The sequence below is a fragment of the Rhea pennata genome, chromosome 10, assembly GCF_028389875.1.
Source record: "Rhea pennata isolate bPtePen1 chromosome 10, bPtePen1.pri, whole genome shotgun sequence".
Taxonomy (NCBI): Eukaryota; Metazoa; Chordata; class Aves; order Rheiformes; family Rheidae; genus Rhea; species Rhea pennata.
This window is the reverse complement of record NC_084672.1, coordinates 22,978,700-22,996,209: the sequence shown is the minus strand read 5'-3', so window position 1 is coordinate 22,996,209 and position 17,510 is coordinate 22,978,700. Positions and strand designations below refer to the sequence as shown.

General features: G+C 40.5%; 1 protein-coding gene across 9 annotated transcripts in view; it reads left to right on the top strand.

The window, feature by feature from the left end:
* The window catches only part of NEO1 (neogenin 1), a 194,574-nt gene that overhangs the window by 144,734 nt on the left and 32,330 nt on the right, over positions 1-17,510 (top strand). For 4 of the 9 annotated variants that reach the window (XM_062583513.1, XM_062583519.1, XM_062583512.1 and 1 more), the window contains exons 8-17: positions 847-1,066; positions 4,439-4,593; positions 5,422-5,570; positions 6,273-6,411; positions 9,342-9,391; positions 10,275-10,419; positions 11,372-11,482; positions 15,084-15,278; positions 15,722-15,817; positions 17,045-17,268. In XM_062583513.1, the coding sequence (XP_062439497.1) occupies positions 847-1,066; positions 4,439-4,593; positions 5,422-5,570; positions 6,273-6,411; positions 9,342-9,391; positions 10,275-10,419; positions 11,372-11,482; positions 15,084-15,278; positions 15,722-15,817; positions 17,045-17,268 (1,484 nt within the window). The remainder of the gene's footprint in view (positions 1-846; positions 1,067-4,438; positions 4,594-5,421; positions 5,571-6,272; positions 6,412-9,341; positions 9,392-10,274; positions 10,420-11,371; positions 11,483-15,083; positions 15,279-15,721; positions 15,818-17,044; positions 17,269-17,510) is intronic. The other 5 variants (XM_062583517.1, XM_062583520.1, XM_062583515.1 and 2 more) reach the window with 3 other exon arrangements.

Here is a 17,510-nt window from a genome sequence, read left to right as displayed (position 1 = left end):
ATTTAGCCTAGCTTTGAAAGAGTAACACAGAAAGACATATGTGACTTACCACCACAAAAAAAAAGCCTATAAAATTGTCTTGTAGCATGAAGCAAGAGTTTTTTTGTGCTTGTTAGTATCTTTTTAAGAAGTTGTGATGTGTGTTATGAGAGGGAGGAAGAACACTAATGAAAAGAAAATACTGACTTCAGTAGAAATTAGGAAAGAGCCTCTCTTTCCTCAGGCGTATGAAGTCTGTCAGCACGACTTACCCATTGGTAGCAATAGACCCCAACCAGTTCAGAAAGCAGCTATTATGTAAAGTGACTTCAGTTTTCGATTGCACAACCTGGATAAGTTTGCATTGCTTTAATGAATTTCATATACTCCATCTGTCTTTTTTATGATTGAGAATAGTATAAATTAATCTTACATGTTAATGAGATAAAGTAGAAAATTAGGTCTGGATGTGGTTTTGAAAAAAATAACGCAAGTTTTTATTGCAAATGTTTGGTATCACATCTGGTTTACAAAGAAGTGAAAATAGTGTTTGCCACTGGTATGTCCTCTTAGGAGGTCATATTTTATCCTCAGTTTTCACCCTTCCCTTTCCCTTGCCACTTCCATTACAGTGGAGATTTGGTCTGCTTGCTCTACAGTGACGTGTCCTTTAGTATTTCCCATTAGTTTTCAGTAGTTACCTTGGCCCGCATGTCAGCCTTCAGTTTAATGGCCTTTTTTGTGTGTTCATTTTGTTTTGTTTCCCATCGTGGTTTTGTTTATTTCTTTTGTTTTTTTTCCTGTTTTCTTTTTTTAAACCGTGGTGGTGTTTGCCCTTCATATCCCCCAATGTTTGCACATGACAAGATGTTGCCATCCCAACATTACCTCCCACTTCACTGACCAGTGCCACTAATGACCATCTAGCACCAGCAACAACTGGACCACTGCCTTCAGCCCCACGGGATGTTGTGGCCACCCTCGTCTCCACTCGCTTCATCAGACTGACGTGGCGGACACCCGCATCAGACCCTCAAGGAGACAACCTCACCTATTCAATCTTCTACACCAAGGAAGGTATAAACAGGTAAAGATCTATCTGTGTACAATGGGTTGTTCTCGTTCGTGGCTCCTCTTGGTGCTAGCTTTGCTTAGGACTCGAAAGCTTTAGCCTTTAAACCCCTAAATGGTGAGGGCTGTGGGGATGGGGGGCGAGTGTGATCCCTTCCCTCCTGCCACCCCCTTCTTGGAAATGATCGGAGGAAATAATTCTTAATCACTTAATTTAATCACTTCATTCACTTATGTTCATCTTATGTCTATATGATTCACAGAAAATATTCTGTAAGAGTGGGCTTAAATAGTTTGATCTTAAAGCATTCTTGCGGACACTGTGCATATTTTTGATTGACTGCAAACAGTTGCTACCTGCTTTTAGCAGACTGCTTAGAAACTAAAAGCGTTCATAGACTGTAACACCTCTTCAGGAATACTGACACTGCTATACGTGCCATGTACTGTAGGATACCGCCACCAGATAATACACGTGCTATTTGAGATAGAGCAGTCACTTCATGCCTTCAGACCACTTAAACATGGTTTGATTGCAGAGAAAACCAGGTGGCAGGGGTGAGTAAATGCTGATTCTCCTCCAGCAGTCATTGCAAATAGGAACTACACAAATGTGAAGCGTTTATGAATTTTGACGCGCTATCCCAATGGTTTAATGCAATCTACCCATTTTTTCTTACTGATAGGATCGGCCGCTCAGAATTGAAGTTTCAAAATTTTGTGGTAAAATGAAAATCTTTGGTTGGAGGTGTTGGAGCTAACAATCATTTTAAACAGTACTTAATAAATCACAAATTAGTTTGATTATCAGATTTATTACTAATCAGGAAAACATCTGTCTACTTAGTGACTAGAGCGTGAAACTCAAAGTTAAGAAAGGTATACAAAAAGAATATAAAACACATATTATTCATGGTGAATTTCCATAGCTTTTTTTCTATTCTGTGGATGGACATCTTGTCCAGGTTCATGCGTGACAACTAACGGAGGCAAGTGGTAAATGTTTTTTATGCCTCACAAGTGGTGTTCTGCTTCCTTGCTTTGGTAATGTTCATTCCTACTGGAGGTATTTTAAGTGAGACAGGAAAAATGGAAGTGTCTTGCTGGCCATTCTTACCGCCTGCCTTTCCTCCTCCAGATTTCTGGTTGCAGCTGCTCTACCAGCTGAGTCTTCCGGAAGTGATTTGCTGGAGGTGGCTTCATGCCCCTCCCTAAACGGGGTCTTGCTTTTGCAGGGGGGAAAGTTCATCCCCTTCTGCCGCATACGAGACTGAGGAAGCCTGGCTAGTGTTCCTGTTGTCAGAAGCGTGGTGCAGAATGAAGGGAAAGAGGCATCCCATAGCTGCTGGTGGATACCTTGGGAAAAAAATGACAGGACCACCTGCTGACAGCGTTGATTCCAGTCCTTGCAAAGCAGTCCTCCAGGGTTCAGTTAACGTGGTCTGCAGAGAATTTACACAGCAAGGTTCCTAAGCGGTTGCTTATACTTATGCAAGTGGTTTCATTGACTTCAGGGAGATCTTTGCCTCAGTGGTTTTCTGGATCAGGGTTCAAAGTAGGATCCAGAAGCCTTTTATTAGCACATACTGATTATTTTCTAACCTCTGCTGCTACTCTGTCTTTTTGTAAGTTTTTTGATATGCCCGATAAAGGTGGCAGTATCATACATTTCGCATATAGGTATGAAAATACTGCTAAATCCTGACATTAAGTGTGGATTTAGAGAATGAGAATATTAAAACTTAAAAAAAAGAAAAAAATTAGTTGAGAGCAAGTAATTTGAAGGACTTGGCTGTCTATCTGTATTAGCATCCTCCACCTTCCCAGTGAAGACAAGTATGGATGCTATTTGGTTCATCTTATAAATTAGATATGACCTGATGGCCCGTGTCAGTTCATCAAGGGATGAATTTTGGTGCAATTAAGCCATGAGTAAAATGCATTGCGCGTGATAGGAGAACAGTAGTTAAAACTGAGCTGAGTATTCCCTTCTACCTGGAAGGTCAGATCTTGTAGTCAAATTTGAGAGGATGTTTGAAGGTAAAGCTCAAGGAAGTTCAAATCTTGAACATATTGGAAGTGATGCTAACATCTCCTGCCTTCCCAAACCCAGCTGATTTTTAAAAGGGACAAAAGCTGAGGTGGAAAACTTTGTAGAGGTTTACCTTTATTAGCAGTAAAGATGGAGATCTTTATGAGATCTTTTTTAGATATTTGTCTTTATTTATCTCTTTCTTAGAGGTAAAGAATGAAGATCTCCCAAAGTTTTTTCAAACTGCCCATCCCTATAGCTTTTTTCCCTTAAGTACTTGATAGCTATTTTAAACCTTAGCGCTAGTTTACGGAGCTTTCTAATGGGGGATTAAGCTGGAATGAGGTAGAATAGCCGTAATGCCGTGTCCGGTGGTGGAGCTGCTCGTATCGAGCATCCGGTGCACTACCTACTGCGCCTACCTGAACCCATCGGAGCTCGGCAGCGGTGCTCAAGGCTCCCCAAGGAAGAGCATAAACGGGAGATTCATGTGGCACTGAGATTAATCGCAGCATTTCTATAACACGCTGTCGGGAGGGAAGGGACAGCTCCCAGTTATTACTGCAAACTGCAGCGCTTAGACATCTCTGTGTGGAGTTAGATGAATGTTGTCTGTCCATTAAAATAACGTGGGGTTTTATTTGTAATTTTAAATAACAACCTTGGATTGCTGACTTCTTTGTAGATAAAATCAGTGAATGTGTATGCACTTGAGGTATAAAGTGCAAAATGTTTTGCATGGCAATGAGAGATGAATGTTATTCCTCAGCTGTGAATCAGCTGGCACTTATTCTGGGTTTACCAAAACCAGTCATTATCGCTAAGATGAGGCTTAAAGGAAACTAGACAGCTCTAAGAGTATTTGCAACCAAACACGTTGCACTTGCTATAGCCGGAAAAGTTAGTGCTGGAAAATATTTTATATTTTTCCCTGTGTCCCTGTTGTGTTCTGTAGAGAGTGTGCTACTTCTTTGCTGTGTCTCTTTCTTACAGAAAATACTTTATAAAGATGAGGAGAAATTTTTGTAGACATTTTTAATTCAGGATATAACATAGCGCACATATATTTATTTTATACAAATATATATACATATATATATAGGGCTGGGCCGAACTGCTGCCCTTGGCACCCCCTGAGCCCGTGCCAGGCCAGGCCTTGCGGCAGATTTTGGTAGATTATTATTAGTGTATAATTGGCGGGACACAATCAAGCTCATCATTAACACATGAGATGTATTCAAAGAGGATACACCTTAGATTCGTTCCAGTATCAGCTGCTGTTCTATCCCCCCCCCCCCCCCGATCCTCTTACTAATCCATGATTGTTTCCATGCCCCAACCTTTGGTTTCCTAAAGGGAACGTGTCGAAAACACAAGTCGTCCTGGAGAGACGCAAGTGACGATCCAGAACCTGATGCCGGAAACAGTTTATGTCTTTAGAGTTGTGGCCCAAAACAAACATGGTCCCGGCGAGAGCTCCGTGCCCTTGAAGGTGGCAACTCAGCCCGAGGGTAAGCTGTAAATCTCTCTAGTGGTCCTGACTTTGTGAGAGATTTTCTTTTTTTCTCCCCCCTCCCCCATTGCTGACCTTTTTCCAGAATAAGTTGACGCTCTCCAGCAGTAGCAACACACTTGCAGACCTTACTAGTAAAGTTTCAAAATGGTTTTTCAGGTTACCATGTTGGTAAGCTTGCATGATTTATTCTGGAAATAAAGTACATGAATCTTTTAAAAGATGCTTTGCAATATTAATATTTCTATTTGTGTTTGTATTGCAACTCAAATGGCTTTAATATTTTCGGATTAAAATGCGTTAATTTAAAGTTAAAGCCAAGGGAAGTAATGCAAATTTTAAAACAATAAAGGTTATTTAGTCATTGTTTAAGAAATAGGGCTTATAAAATCAAAAAAAACCCAGTCTTAAGCTCAAGCGTGCCTTGGTGAGGTAACGCTCTTTGCACATTGCCCGTGTACGATGCTCGAGCGTCGACTGTGGCGGTGGTGTCTCGCCCTTAGGACTCCTGATAGGACTTTCCTTGCAAAATCCTCTAAACTTTCTGTTATAGAAGGAACACTTTAAATCCCTGTCGATGGGGGGGAAAAAAAAAAGAGGAAAAGAAAAACTTAAAATGGATTGTTGACGTTCTGCTAAGATCACTGAGGACAAAACAAAAGTCCGGCCCGGGGAGCTGCCCCCCTATCCTACCCGTGCGAAAAGCTGCAGCGCGAGCCCGTCCCGCCCTTACTGGTTGCCTGGGACGTTGCCTCCAAGCTCTTCAGCAACGCAAAATGTCACGGTTACGTTTGGTGACCAGCGTAGTTCTGTGCTTGCATTTCAGTTCAGCTTCCTGGTCCAGCACCCAATATTCGAGCGTACGCCAGCTCGCCCACTTCGGTTACTGTCACGTGGGAAACGCCGCTGTCTGGCAACGGGGAGATCCAGAACTACAAGCTCTATTACATGGAGAAGGGCCAGGACAACGAGCAGGTACAGAAGTTAACCCTTTCCGTGTGGCGTGCAATGCCATTGACAGCATTTCTTCCTTGATAGTGTTTTTACTTTAAATTTTTGGAAAGGCCTTGCCAAGCATTCATTTTTCTGATGAGCTGTAGCCTAAAATACAGAAATAATGAAAATTAAAAGCCCAGTTGCCCCCTGAGAAATAATTGTAACTTTGAGATAATTAATGTCAGGCTCTTCGTTTTGCATGCAATTGCGCGTGCATATTATTCCAGCTTTTATGAAAAAAAGCTGAGGGAAGCTTTTTTGCTTCTCTCAAGTATATTTTCTTAGCATTTTGAACAATTTTGACATCACTTTTTGAAACGGGGATGAGTTGTGCTCCTCAGAATTACTTTTTTGAGTTCTGCGTCCCACTATTCAAAATATAGTATCAATTTTAGCTAATAGGCAACTTTGCAAGATCCCTTTTCATTTACAGACCCTGTGTCCATGTTATGAGTTAAATCACATAGGTGGAACTTCCATTTTGCAAACCCAGCGTTAGTCTCTTTAAAAATCCTGTGTTTAAAAACACAGTTAAACTGTGTTTAACTGTACATGCTACAGAATGGTCTCAGTCCTGCTTCTGATGTTGAATGTTACTGTCCTGAGACTCTGAAACATTTATAATAGTTGTAGACCTGATTCAGATCTTGACTTACATAATATCTGTTTGTTTATGAACAGGATGTTGATGTAGGAGGCCTCTCCTATACCATTAATGGATTAAAGAAATACACAGAGTATAGTTTCCGAGTGGTCGCTTACAATAAACACGGTCCCGGAGTCTCTACCCAAGATGTTGTTGTACGCACGCTGTCAGACGGTAAGCTGCTTTTCTTCAGTTTTTTTGTAGGAAAAAACCCGTATGGTTATTTCTTTTCAGTGGATTCTTAAGTTTTTTGTTGAGTGTTGCCCTGTTTCATCGATAATGTGGTTGCTGCCTATGCCTGTGCATGCCGAATGTGCCCCTTGAGGCTTTCTGAATTGAGTGCAGGAGAATTACCATACCTGCAAAAGTATCTGTTGTGCTAATAATGAAATAACAACGTCCTTAATTTCAACATCAGTAGTGTATTTCATGGGTTATTGTCTCTAAAAAGTATTAAGAATGGGCAGAAACAAAATGTTCAACCAACAGCTCCAAATTATTTCTTAGCTTCTATAATATTTTTATGTATGAGCAGACTTTTGTCTTTAGTACTGTTACTTTACTTGAATGTAGTTGTTCGGGAAAAAGTGTATTTTAGCTTGGACTCCAACACAGATACTATTAAATCAATTGTATATAATACTGAAAGCAGGGAGTGGTAACAGCATTTTCGGTAAGCCAAATAAAAGGGTAATGTGAACAAATACGGATATGAACGATTGTGGAATGACCAGAGTTTACATGAACTTCTATTTTTAATATAAAATTTGAAATGTAGATAAGAACGGTCAGACAAAAAATCAGCCTAGCCTGGAATCCTGTCTCCATGAGCAGCCAAAAGCAGATGTAACCAGATGCTTTTAAAAATAGAGGTAGAGGGTAGCAAAATTGCATTAAAGATGTAAGTCTGTAATTCTTAGAATTTGACAGGCTTTTTTGGCTTACTGTAATCTCCGAGATGACATTTTTGGGGTAGAGTGGTCTTGCTCCTCAGTGGTAATCCTCTGCTCAGAAGCATCATTTGGTGTGTGGAGTTAGGACCATTTTTTTCATCTATGTAACTTTACTTGGAGTTTCATCTGCCACCTTAACCTCCAAACACTAAATCTCCTGAGGTCTTTCTGCAGTTCTTTCCTGTCAGATCTTGTCTGTACTATCCAGCAGTGCACCAATCATCCTCTTTTCATCACTTCTGTGTTGAATAAAGGTCTCAGTAATACCACTGTGAAACTCTGCTGGTCTTCTTCCACCACATAGGCTCCTGTCCTCTTTTTCCTTTCTTTTAACAGTAATTTATTCAGATGACAACTTCCTATCCGTTGGTTGCTTAGGATCTTGGGTGAACTCCTCCAGAGGGAGGTCCTTGAGGACCTTCCTTTAAAAAAGTGACATTGTCTCTTGGCAAATATGTCATATTTCTCCATATATCTATAAATTCCTTGCTTTATTATGGCTTCAGTTTATTTGTCCAGTATAGATGTGCGGCTCACTACCTGAAGTTTCCAGTGTTTTCTCCCACAGAACTCCTTTTAAAAATTGGCATCAAGTTTACCATCTCCCAGTCCTTGGGTATCAAGATACTTCTAAGCGAGAGGTTATAACCTGCCCTTAGTCCTGCAGCTGTTTCATTCCCAAATGCCCATAGAACTCTTGGGTGAGTAGCATCTAATCCCAGCAAAGTGCCGTTGTGCCTCCATTATGTTAGACTCTTCCATAATCCCTTCTGTTGACACCTCAGTTTGAGAGCTCATATAAATCCCTTGTAAGGGATGTCGTGGAAGCCTCTTCTCTTCCTTCCAGTCAGTTCAAATGCAAAGAAGTTAGTTTGGATGGCCATATCTTTTTTTTTTCTTCTGACTTACCCTGATCATCTGCTAACTCTGCATAGTCTCTGATGGACTTCCTGCTCCTTATTTGTTGAAGAAGAATTTTTTATTAGTTTGGATGTTATCTACAAGTTGTTCCCTAAATTCTTTTTGGCCTCAGTTACATTTCTACATTTAACCGGTAGGAATTTATTTTCTACGTGTGACAGGCCTTTAGCTTTCAGAAGGACATCATGTTGCTTCTAACAGTCTTATGACCCCGCTGCTTAACTGTGCTGTTCTGCTTCTACAATTTCTCAGATCTTGTTGGATGAGTCTCCATCCTGTGTTTTCTTAATTGTGATGTCTCTAAGCAATCTCCATGCCTCCTACAAGGATTTTGTTCTTAGTTGCTACCTTTAGCTTCTTTTTAACAAGCTTCCTTGTTTTTGTATAGGTTTGTGCTCTTAATCTATGTACGTTATGGTGGTTTGTTGCAGAACAGCTTTTCAGATAATAACATGTTGAAGTAGGGCTTATGTGCTGCTCATTGCCAAGGACTGCTTCTCTTCCTATGCTCTTCTTGATCTTTAGGTAGTAATCATTTATCACAGTTAGAAGTGTAATCTCTGTATTGCACCCTGATGAAGGCCATTTGCCTTACTGTCTTGACCGTACGGTCTTGTGTCGTGGTCCTCCCGATTGGGTGGCTGCATAACATTTGCCGAGTCTTTTCACCATGGCAGTGCTGCAACAAGGGGTTCCTGGGTCTCAGATTCTCTTACGTGGCCTTTCTGTCTAATGGACTTCAACCATCATGGCCTGCAAGCTACTACAGCTAACTACAGAATTAACAGATGGGAGAGGTTTAAGAGCAGGAACTGTCATGGTATAAAAACCGTGGCTAGAATTTTAAATGTGGATTCCCAGAATCAAGCATCTAAATGAAAGTCTTGATTTTGAAAAGTACTGGACATGATCTCTCTTGCTAGATTTAATGGGAAATGTGATGCTTAGTATCAGGCTTTTTTTATTTAGGTACCTGTGGTATGTAAGGATCTGAATAAAACACAAATTCATTCTTTGTGATGAAAATAGGTGAACCTCCTAAGCTGAACAGCCACTGTATGTTGTAAAGTACTCATGGTAGATTTTTGTATTTAATTTATACTGTATCTTGAACCAGAATGATTTGTGCTTTCACAGTGGAATGATATCAGGGAGTAGCTGTATGTGGAAATGTAGTATTTGATATAGTATGTGGAAATTTTTGAGTTGTAATTCCTTTAATGTTTCTAGTCCCCAGCGCTCCACCACAGAATCTGACGCTGGAGGTGCGCAATTCCAAGGTAAGATGCAGAGAAAATGCTGTTGCTGATGGCTGAATGAAGGTTTGATGGGTCTTGGATCAGCCTATATTGAGAGCTGCTCCAGGTCTTTTTTTCTGCCGTGCTGCTTTCCAGTTGTGTACATCTGAGTTACCCAACAGGAGAGAATCTGAATGTGGGGCTGAGACATGAGAAACCCAGCTGTGGGTTGTACGTAACTGAGTGCGGTGAAGATGGCGACAGCGCACCAAAGTTCAGCATGGAGGCTAATTATGAAAGAAAGCAAGGTTTAATGAGGCACAAAAGCCTGAAGCACCAGAGCGTGAATATGTTCCTGTTGATGAACTGCTGTTTGCACTGTGTGTGCTTACATATGCACGCTTACCGTGTCCTGGGCCACTTTACAAGAGAAAATGGCATACTTGGTCATTATGACTTTAGTGATTATGACTGGAGATTTAAGAAGAGCTTTTCCAAACCCTTTTCCAAACCTCTCCTTTTATGAACTACAATTAAAGAAAAACCCCAAACAAAAAAAAAAAAAAACATCAGAATACCCTTCATGCACACAAACTACAGCTCAGATAACTTTTGTACCCTGTAAAGAAGGTACCGATTCTTAAAGATGGGTCCTTAGGTAAACGGTATCTTAAGATGGCACAAAGGAAATGGAAAGCAAGAGGCTGATTGTGAATTGAAGTGCTTTGAAATGAACTTTTACTGGCATGTGTATGGCCTGGGGTTTTTTTGCTTTTTAGTTAGTCTACATTTTGCATATATGAAAATGAAATGTTTTCTATAGGCAGGCTTTACTATCTTGTGTTTCGTGAAGTATTAGCACTAGAGTAGTTTCTATGGCTGGGTGGGAAGCAATGACCTTGCTATTACCTTCTACCCTCCTCAGAGCATCATGCTACAGTGGCAGCCTCCGCCTGCAGGAGCACACAATGGACAAATCACCGGCTACAAAATTCGCTACCGTAAAGTGTCCCGTAAGAGCGATGTAACGGAGAGCATTGGTGGGACACAGCTTTTTCAGCTAATTGAAGGTAAGCTGATACTTTGCAAGCATTTGTTATCAGAATGCTTTTTTAGTTGCTTGCAGTGGGCTGAGGCTCAGAGACGTGTTTGTCTATGGCACTTACTTTGAAAGAGAACTTTTAAAATGAGTGGCTGTAAGTTCTGAGGTGGTTTGGTCTGGCTAGTGGAAACCGAAGTCTAGCGACTTGTTTCCTAGCCCTCATTTTGCCATTGCTTTGCAGAGTGCATTGGACAAGTCCTTTTAAAACCTTTGCTATATAAAAATATAGGGGTTACGTGGAGGAGAGGGTCCTGAACTCCTTCTGTCTGCCCAAGCTCTAGAAAGTGAAGTATGGAGAAGCACGCTAAAGGAACCAGTCTGGCTGGCTGTTCTGCAGAGCACAATCTAGACATAATCTAGAGCTAGAACTCCTCCGAGCAGGAGTTGCTTTACACATGTAACTGCAGTTTTTGCCAGCAGCAAAGCCTGTTCACGAATTTCAATATATCCAATTTTTGAGAGCATTTTCATGTTGCTTTGGTTATTGCTTGTATGCTCTTGCGAGCCATAAACTAACTCTTTACACATTTTGGTCACTCATCGTTGACACTGTACACCTGTGCTTGGTTACAGGTGTGAGTGGTTCTGAACTGAAAAGTCAAGTCAGGCTGCCAAGGCTGCAAACGATACCTCCTGGTGTCTGCTAGTGACCTGCCGGGAGGCTCTGTGTAGCGTTGCAGCCCCGGTGTCCTCGGTCACAGCTTAGCCGTTGCACCGTATTTGGTGTCGGCTTCCTTGACGGAGCTGTGCTGGGAGTTGTGCCGATTTGCATTCCTGACCTCAGGTTATGCTCAGAGTTGGGGTGAAAGGACATTACTGTCAGCTTGTACTTGTGTAGTGGCAGTATTTTAATTAGGAGGCGGGATTCCTGTGCTCACAGCTGGAATTCCTGGTCTGATATCTTGGCTCCTCTTTGGTAGGTCTCGAACGCGGTACGGAGTACAGCTTCCGCGTGGCTGCCTTGACTGTTAACGGCACTGGGCCGGCTACCGACTGGCTGTCGGCAGAAACGTTCGAGAGCGATCTAGACGGTAAGGTCGTAAGCGAGAACATATTTGTGACACTAAAGACATCAGAATTCACGAGCAGGGTACAGTAAAGTTTGATTGCCTTCTTAAAGGCAGACATAATTTTGCTCAATTAATTTTGCTGTATTCTAATTGTACAAAGTGTTTTATTTATGTTTAAGTGAAGTTAACGTCTATTTTAACATAAATTTCTTGCTAAGTCAATAAAATGGCTATAATTAAGTCTTCCATCTTTACTCTTTAGTGCTGTATGTTAGTGGTATGTTTTTTCCTGGTAAGAAATACCAATTATGAGTGACAACATCAGTGACTCAATATTTATATAATAATATATAATAAGATTTGTATAACAATAATAGCTCAATTTTATATTGTAATAAAATGCTTCCTGTTAATCATGCGGGTGTTTGCCTACTACAAAATGGAGGTAGGAGGATTGTTTCCCTTGAGGGAAGTAAAATCATGGTTATGCGTTACGTAGCACCTAACGTATGCTAACGTGTAACCGTTGAAGCATACCTCAAAGAGTTTAGACTAGTGATTTGGCACCCAAAGATGCGATGCCGCAATGAGCTAGACATAGTTCCTCTTGACCACGGCATGGATTATGAGTGCCTGCAGTGTGGTTGTAGAGTCGGGAGTCTGAGTGTAACCTGTGATGAGTGTAAGAGAGATGCTGTAGTATGGAAGAAACAGTGGAAAGTGCCTGATGCCCATAGGTACTTGCAATCTTACCACTGTATTTTGTGAGTACCACACTTTGTTAAAACATTTTTCCTGTACTTTTGAAGAAAAATATGAGAAAGAAAAAAGTAAAGAATAAGGAGATGAGGGCATTTGACCCACAGCCATTGTTGCTTTGTGGCTTTAGAGAAAAGGAGACTGATTATATTCTCAATGATTGTAGACCAGTGTAGGTTCATGTTACATGCTGTACAGAGCCTTGTTAACATCTTGTTTTTCCAGTGTAGAGGTTAAGAATAAAAGCAGAAAATATTCTTTGGAAAATACAACTTCTGATAGTTGGTCACATGGCAACCTGACTCTTGCAGAAGAATTAAAATGAGGAAATCTAGGGCTTCTTTCAGAGTCTGTCTAAAAGCAGTTTGAAATTGAGGAAGAGTGTCATTTTTGAAAGTATTGCTATATTATTTTGTGGCAAATCTCTTTGGATCTGCCTACGTGTACATGGGGGTTCTGGGTAGACTGTACCTGTTTCAGAAAGCCATTTGATCAGTCTTGTTGCACCCAAGTTGCCTTACACTTAGGTTTTTGCAGGCCAGGCGCCCTTTGCTACATTAGAGTAGCTTGAGGGTCCTTCTCGCTTAATTAATGCCACAAGTTGCCACTAATGTCTTCTAGGTCCAGGTGATTTGAAATTAAGTTATGCTGACAGCTGGGAGACAGAATTGTAAGAGTCTCAACACTTGCTCCACGCTATTGTGCGATTGCTTCAAGAGCCAACTGATTAAACCCCTTGAGAGCCCGTGTTTCATCTTTGTGTTATGCACAAATTGATGCTCAACCTCATATACGCCCTCTTACTTCTTACTGTCCTTTGCATAACTGCACAAAGCCCGATGTTAACAGCAGAGTTCAGTTTTGTAAGCTATTTAAAGTTTACTTTTTGAAGTGGAAATTGCTTGCATCTGGGGGTGTCTCTACCTGCCTATGGCACAATCCTGTAGCTTTGGAAGACCGCTGGTTCCGCAAGCTGTAGTAGAATTCTGTAAATGGGCAGCACTTACCAAAGGTAACGAAAATGTGCTCGCCTCCCCGATTAGTGTTAACAGTCCTCTGTGAGAGGAGAGCATCAGGATTAAATTTAAACTGGAAGAGAGGAAGGAGCAGAAAAGAACATTTCATTCTGTGTCGGTTTTGTAATGTTAGTCATTTTTGGATTGGAATATTGCAGTCATTACAGGATATCTAACTTCCTTTATACATATGCATAAACTTCACCATGTATAACGTGATGAAAATTCCCAATTAAAGCAATGTAATACGGTACTCACATCAGTATATGTACACGTATGAGATGTTTGTGCATATGCATGTTGGAAAGGAGAGCTATGTTTCTTATTTTTCTTTCTTTGAAAGGTCATACGGATAATTCTAATACCATGCAATGTATTTACATCTAATCTTGTATTATTTTGGTTCAGTATACATGTAAGGCCTGATTTCTGTTTACTCTATGGCTGCTTTTTTGAATTTAAATAGCATATAATCCACATTATAGGATCCTCAGTGTCAATGGCAGTCAGACTATTACAATTTTGGGTTAGTTTGTAATTCTGCAGAGTTGGTGCAAGTTCTGCCGTGAATGCAGAAGTTGTTGAACAGTTGTCCAGAATTTATCCCCAAACACACTGATGCTTGTGCAGTTAAAACTTCATCTCTTATATTATGATTCTGTGGCTTTTCTTCATGTAACGGTTGTGAACTTGAAGTGATCGGCTGTGTGAGCTGGAGACCATAAGCTCCTCGAGCTCGCGGGCCAATGCCGTTGTTGTGATCCAAATAATACTGTTGTGGTGGTGCGTTAAATGTTTTTTGATAAATGCAGTGTGTTTCTTTAAAAGGTAATCCCTGCAGGAAGCTGAACTCTCTGAGCTGATTTTATTTTACTGTGGGGAACTCAACTTAGTGTTACATAGGATATTTAATATCTGTCAGCATATGGCTCATGCTAGTGGTCTAACAGAGCTACTTGATTTTTCAAGAAGTTAAACACAGGCAGGGACATCATGATTTACAGCTGTTCTTTTAGATTGCTTTTAAGTTCTAATTAGCAATGGGGGGGGAAATCCTTTTAATAAAAATATTAGAGGATTACAGCTGCATACTGCGAAAGTCCTTCTGTTATTAAGGATTCAGTAATCCAATAGGGTTGTGATTAGATTTGTGTTGCTTTTTGAGGGTGGGGGAGTGTGAGCATTTGCTGTGGAGTCTGGCTATTTTTTTGCTCCTGTGGTATGGCCATGTAGTCCCTGCATATATTTTGTGAATTATTTAAGAGAGATTCAGAGACTTAAACTGTGAAAAGTAAGGTGGGATGTATACAACAACTCAAAAAAATCTTTGTAGTAAATGCAATATCCAGCTTACTGACAATCGTTAAAGCTTTGGAATATTTTATTTAATCTGATAGCGGAGCTCAGAAACCTTTCTTTCATCATCCGTGTCTTTTCAAGGTAATTATTTTAATGCCCACAAGCAACTAATGTGACAGAACCAAAAGTAGATTGCTTTGTGGATGGGAGGAAAGTGATAAATTTAAAACATATTTTGAAAAATTACAAATGGGAAGGAACATGCACAAAACCAAAAATGAAAGGCGGCTGCCTTGAAGCAGATCTGATATTCTTCAGTATGACTGCCCTTTCTTTTAAAACTAGTATCTATCGAAATATATTATTATACAAAACTATGCTAATTTTTTCTACTGACTAGAGTTCTTTACTTTCTCTTGTACAATGAAAGTCTCTCCTTTTCTCATTTTAATGCAGAGTAGAAGTGCTACATTTGACTTTATTAGCTTCTTCATGTAATTACCTTTATTTAAGAGAAATCCTTTAAATTCTTCATATTTTCGTAACAGAAACTCGTGTTCCCGAAGTTCCAAGTTCCTTGCACGTCCGCCCACTTGTCACCAGTATTGTAGTCAGCTGGACTCCGCCTGAAAACCAGAACATCGTGGTAAGAGGGTACGCTATCGGCTACGGCGTCGGCAGCCCCCATGCGCAGACCATCAAGGTGGACTATAAACAGCGGTATTACACCATTGAGAACTTGGGTAAGGCAAACGAACTAACGTCGGTGCCTAGGTTTTGTCTCTCGCTTACGCTACTGCTTTCTAGTTACGGTGTTACAAATACAACTAAATCATGTCTTTTAAGAGGATCTTCTGCATTGTGGAGATACTATACCGAGACTCTAAACGATTGTTGAATTTATTTTAAATTTGCTTTGCTGTTGATAGAGGAATAGGTAGGGAAAGGAAGACAAAAAAAAAAAAAAGAAAAAAAAAACAGAATGTAAATTCTTGAAGCTTAGCACATTTGGAATTGATGCGTTTGCTTCAGTTCACTTTCAGCTGGAATACCCAAAATAACTAGACTAAATTTGAATTGAGAATGTTCCTGTACGTGACTTCTTTTAGCATGAATGAAGCAGAGAACATGCAGAAGCAAAAAAAGAGTTTGCACTAAAAATCCCCCTGGATTTTTCTTCCTTCAGACCCCAGCTCCCACTACGTCATAACTCTGAAAGCATTTAACAACGTTGGGGAAGGAATCCCTCTGTACGAGAGCGCGGTGACCAGGCCTCACTCAGGTAAAGGCGAGGGGTTGCTGGCGATCACTAACGTGCCTTCTGCACAGCAGTTGAAAATGCGATGATAGGTAACGTAAGAGTGTTGGTTTTCAGTGCCATCAAGTGCTCTCCGTTTATTTAACTGATTGGCCTTACCGTTCCAGTGATTACCTTGCATGGTTTCTTCATTTATTAAACCACCTAAAATTGATTTTACGGTTAAATTACAAAATGTACCCTTCGACAACTCACGGATATTCTTCCATTTCCAATTCTTCTGACTTTAGCACAAATCGTAGGAGTGCAGTTTGAAAGGCATTGAGCTTATTTTGCTTTTTATATATATATATATATATATATATATATATATATATGTATATACATATATATACAAATATATATATACACACCAGTATAGATTTTGTCTTTCGCACTGTGGTTTTGAATTATTGTGCCTGTATTTTCTGTGTCTAATTCTCAGTCTGCAGTCACTACACTAAACAAGGCCTTGGGTTATTTTTTTTTTCATCTTGTAACACATTAATAAAAACTTTAAGCAGAGAGATTCGTTCACAAATGAGGCACTGCTGGTCCCCAGCTCGTTGTGCTACCCGCCGCACTGTTGACGTGATTTAGTGCTTCAGAGATGGGCATTCAAATTTGAATGCTTCTGTATGTCGTAATCTGCTGAAGACCAGGAATTCTCACAGGTTTCTAGAGGACACTGAAATTCCAGTTTCTTCAGTTGTTGCAGATTCGTAGGATTCATGGAACTTGATTGTCATTAACATTCTTTAAAAGAGGATGAGAGTTCCCTGTAATTTGTTACGAAGTAGTATTTGCCCATCTGGAACAAGTCCATCTCTTTTTCCTCCTTAATTGTTTTCTGGAGAAGGAATCGGTGGACATTTTGAGGCAAATAAAGTCAAAGTGAAAATCACTGTATTATCCTGGAAGTATGTTGTGATTTCTTAGGTCATAAAGGAACATTAATAAGATTAGGTGTCCAACTTTATGGCTTATGTATGTCACCATTGCCTTAAGAAGGGAACACAGTGCAAGAATGATTTTATTAGCCAGTCTTATGTCACCTATTAACTCTGTCTTTTCTCTCTTTTTCTCCATTTCTCACCTTTTCATTTCATTGTATTACCCTGCATTTCCCCTTTTTTGTTTTTGTTTACATTAAAATGCCACCTTCTCCCTTTTTAATTATAATACACTACTTTTTACCCATCAATTCCCTAGACACTTCCGAAGTTGATTTGTTTGTTATTAATGCTCCATACACTCCAGTGCCAGATCCGTCTCCCATGATGCCACCGGTGGGAGTTCAGGCTTCCATCCTGAGTCACGACACCATCAGGATCACTTGGGCAGACAACTCTCTGCCAAAGAACCAGAAGATCACAGATGCTCGCTACTACACCGTTCGCTGGAAAACCAATATTCCTGCAAACACGAAGTACAAGGTATTGGAATTTCAACGGCATGAACGTGGCTGGAGTATTTGAGTGAGAACTTTCACATTCCAGTTGGGGTCAAGTGGAAGTCGAGGGTGAAGCCAGTGGCTTAGAAAGCAGCGTGGGCTTGTGTCCCGTTGTACTTGAGATGACTGGGTGTGCTCACGTCGGTAGCGCTCGGTTAAATCACCGCTCCGGAGGCTTCTGTAGGTTTGGTGGAAGCAGCCGGTTTTGTGGTCTCTGGTGTGTAT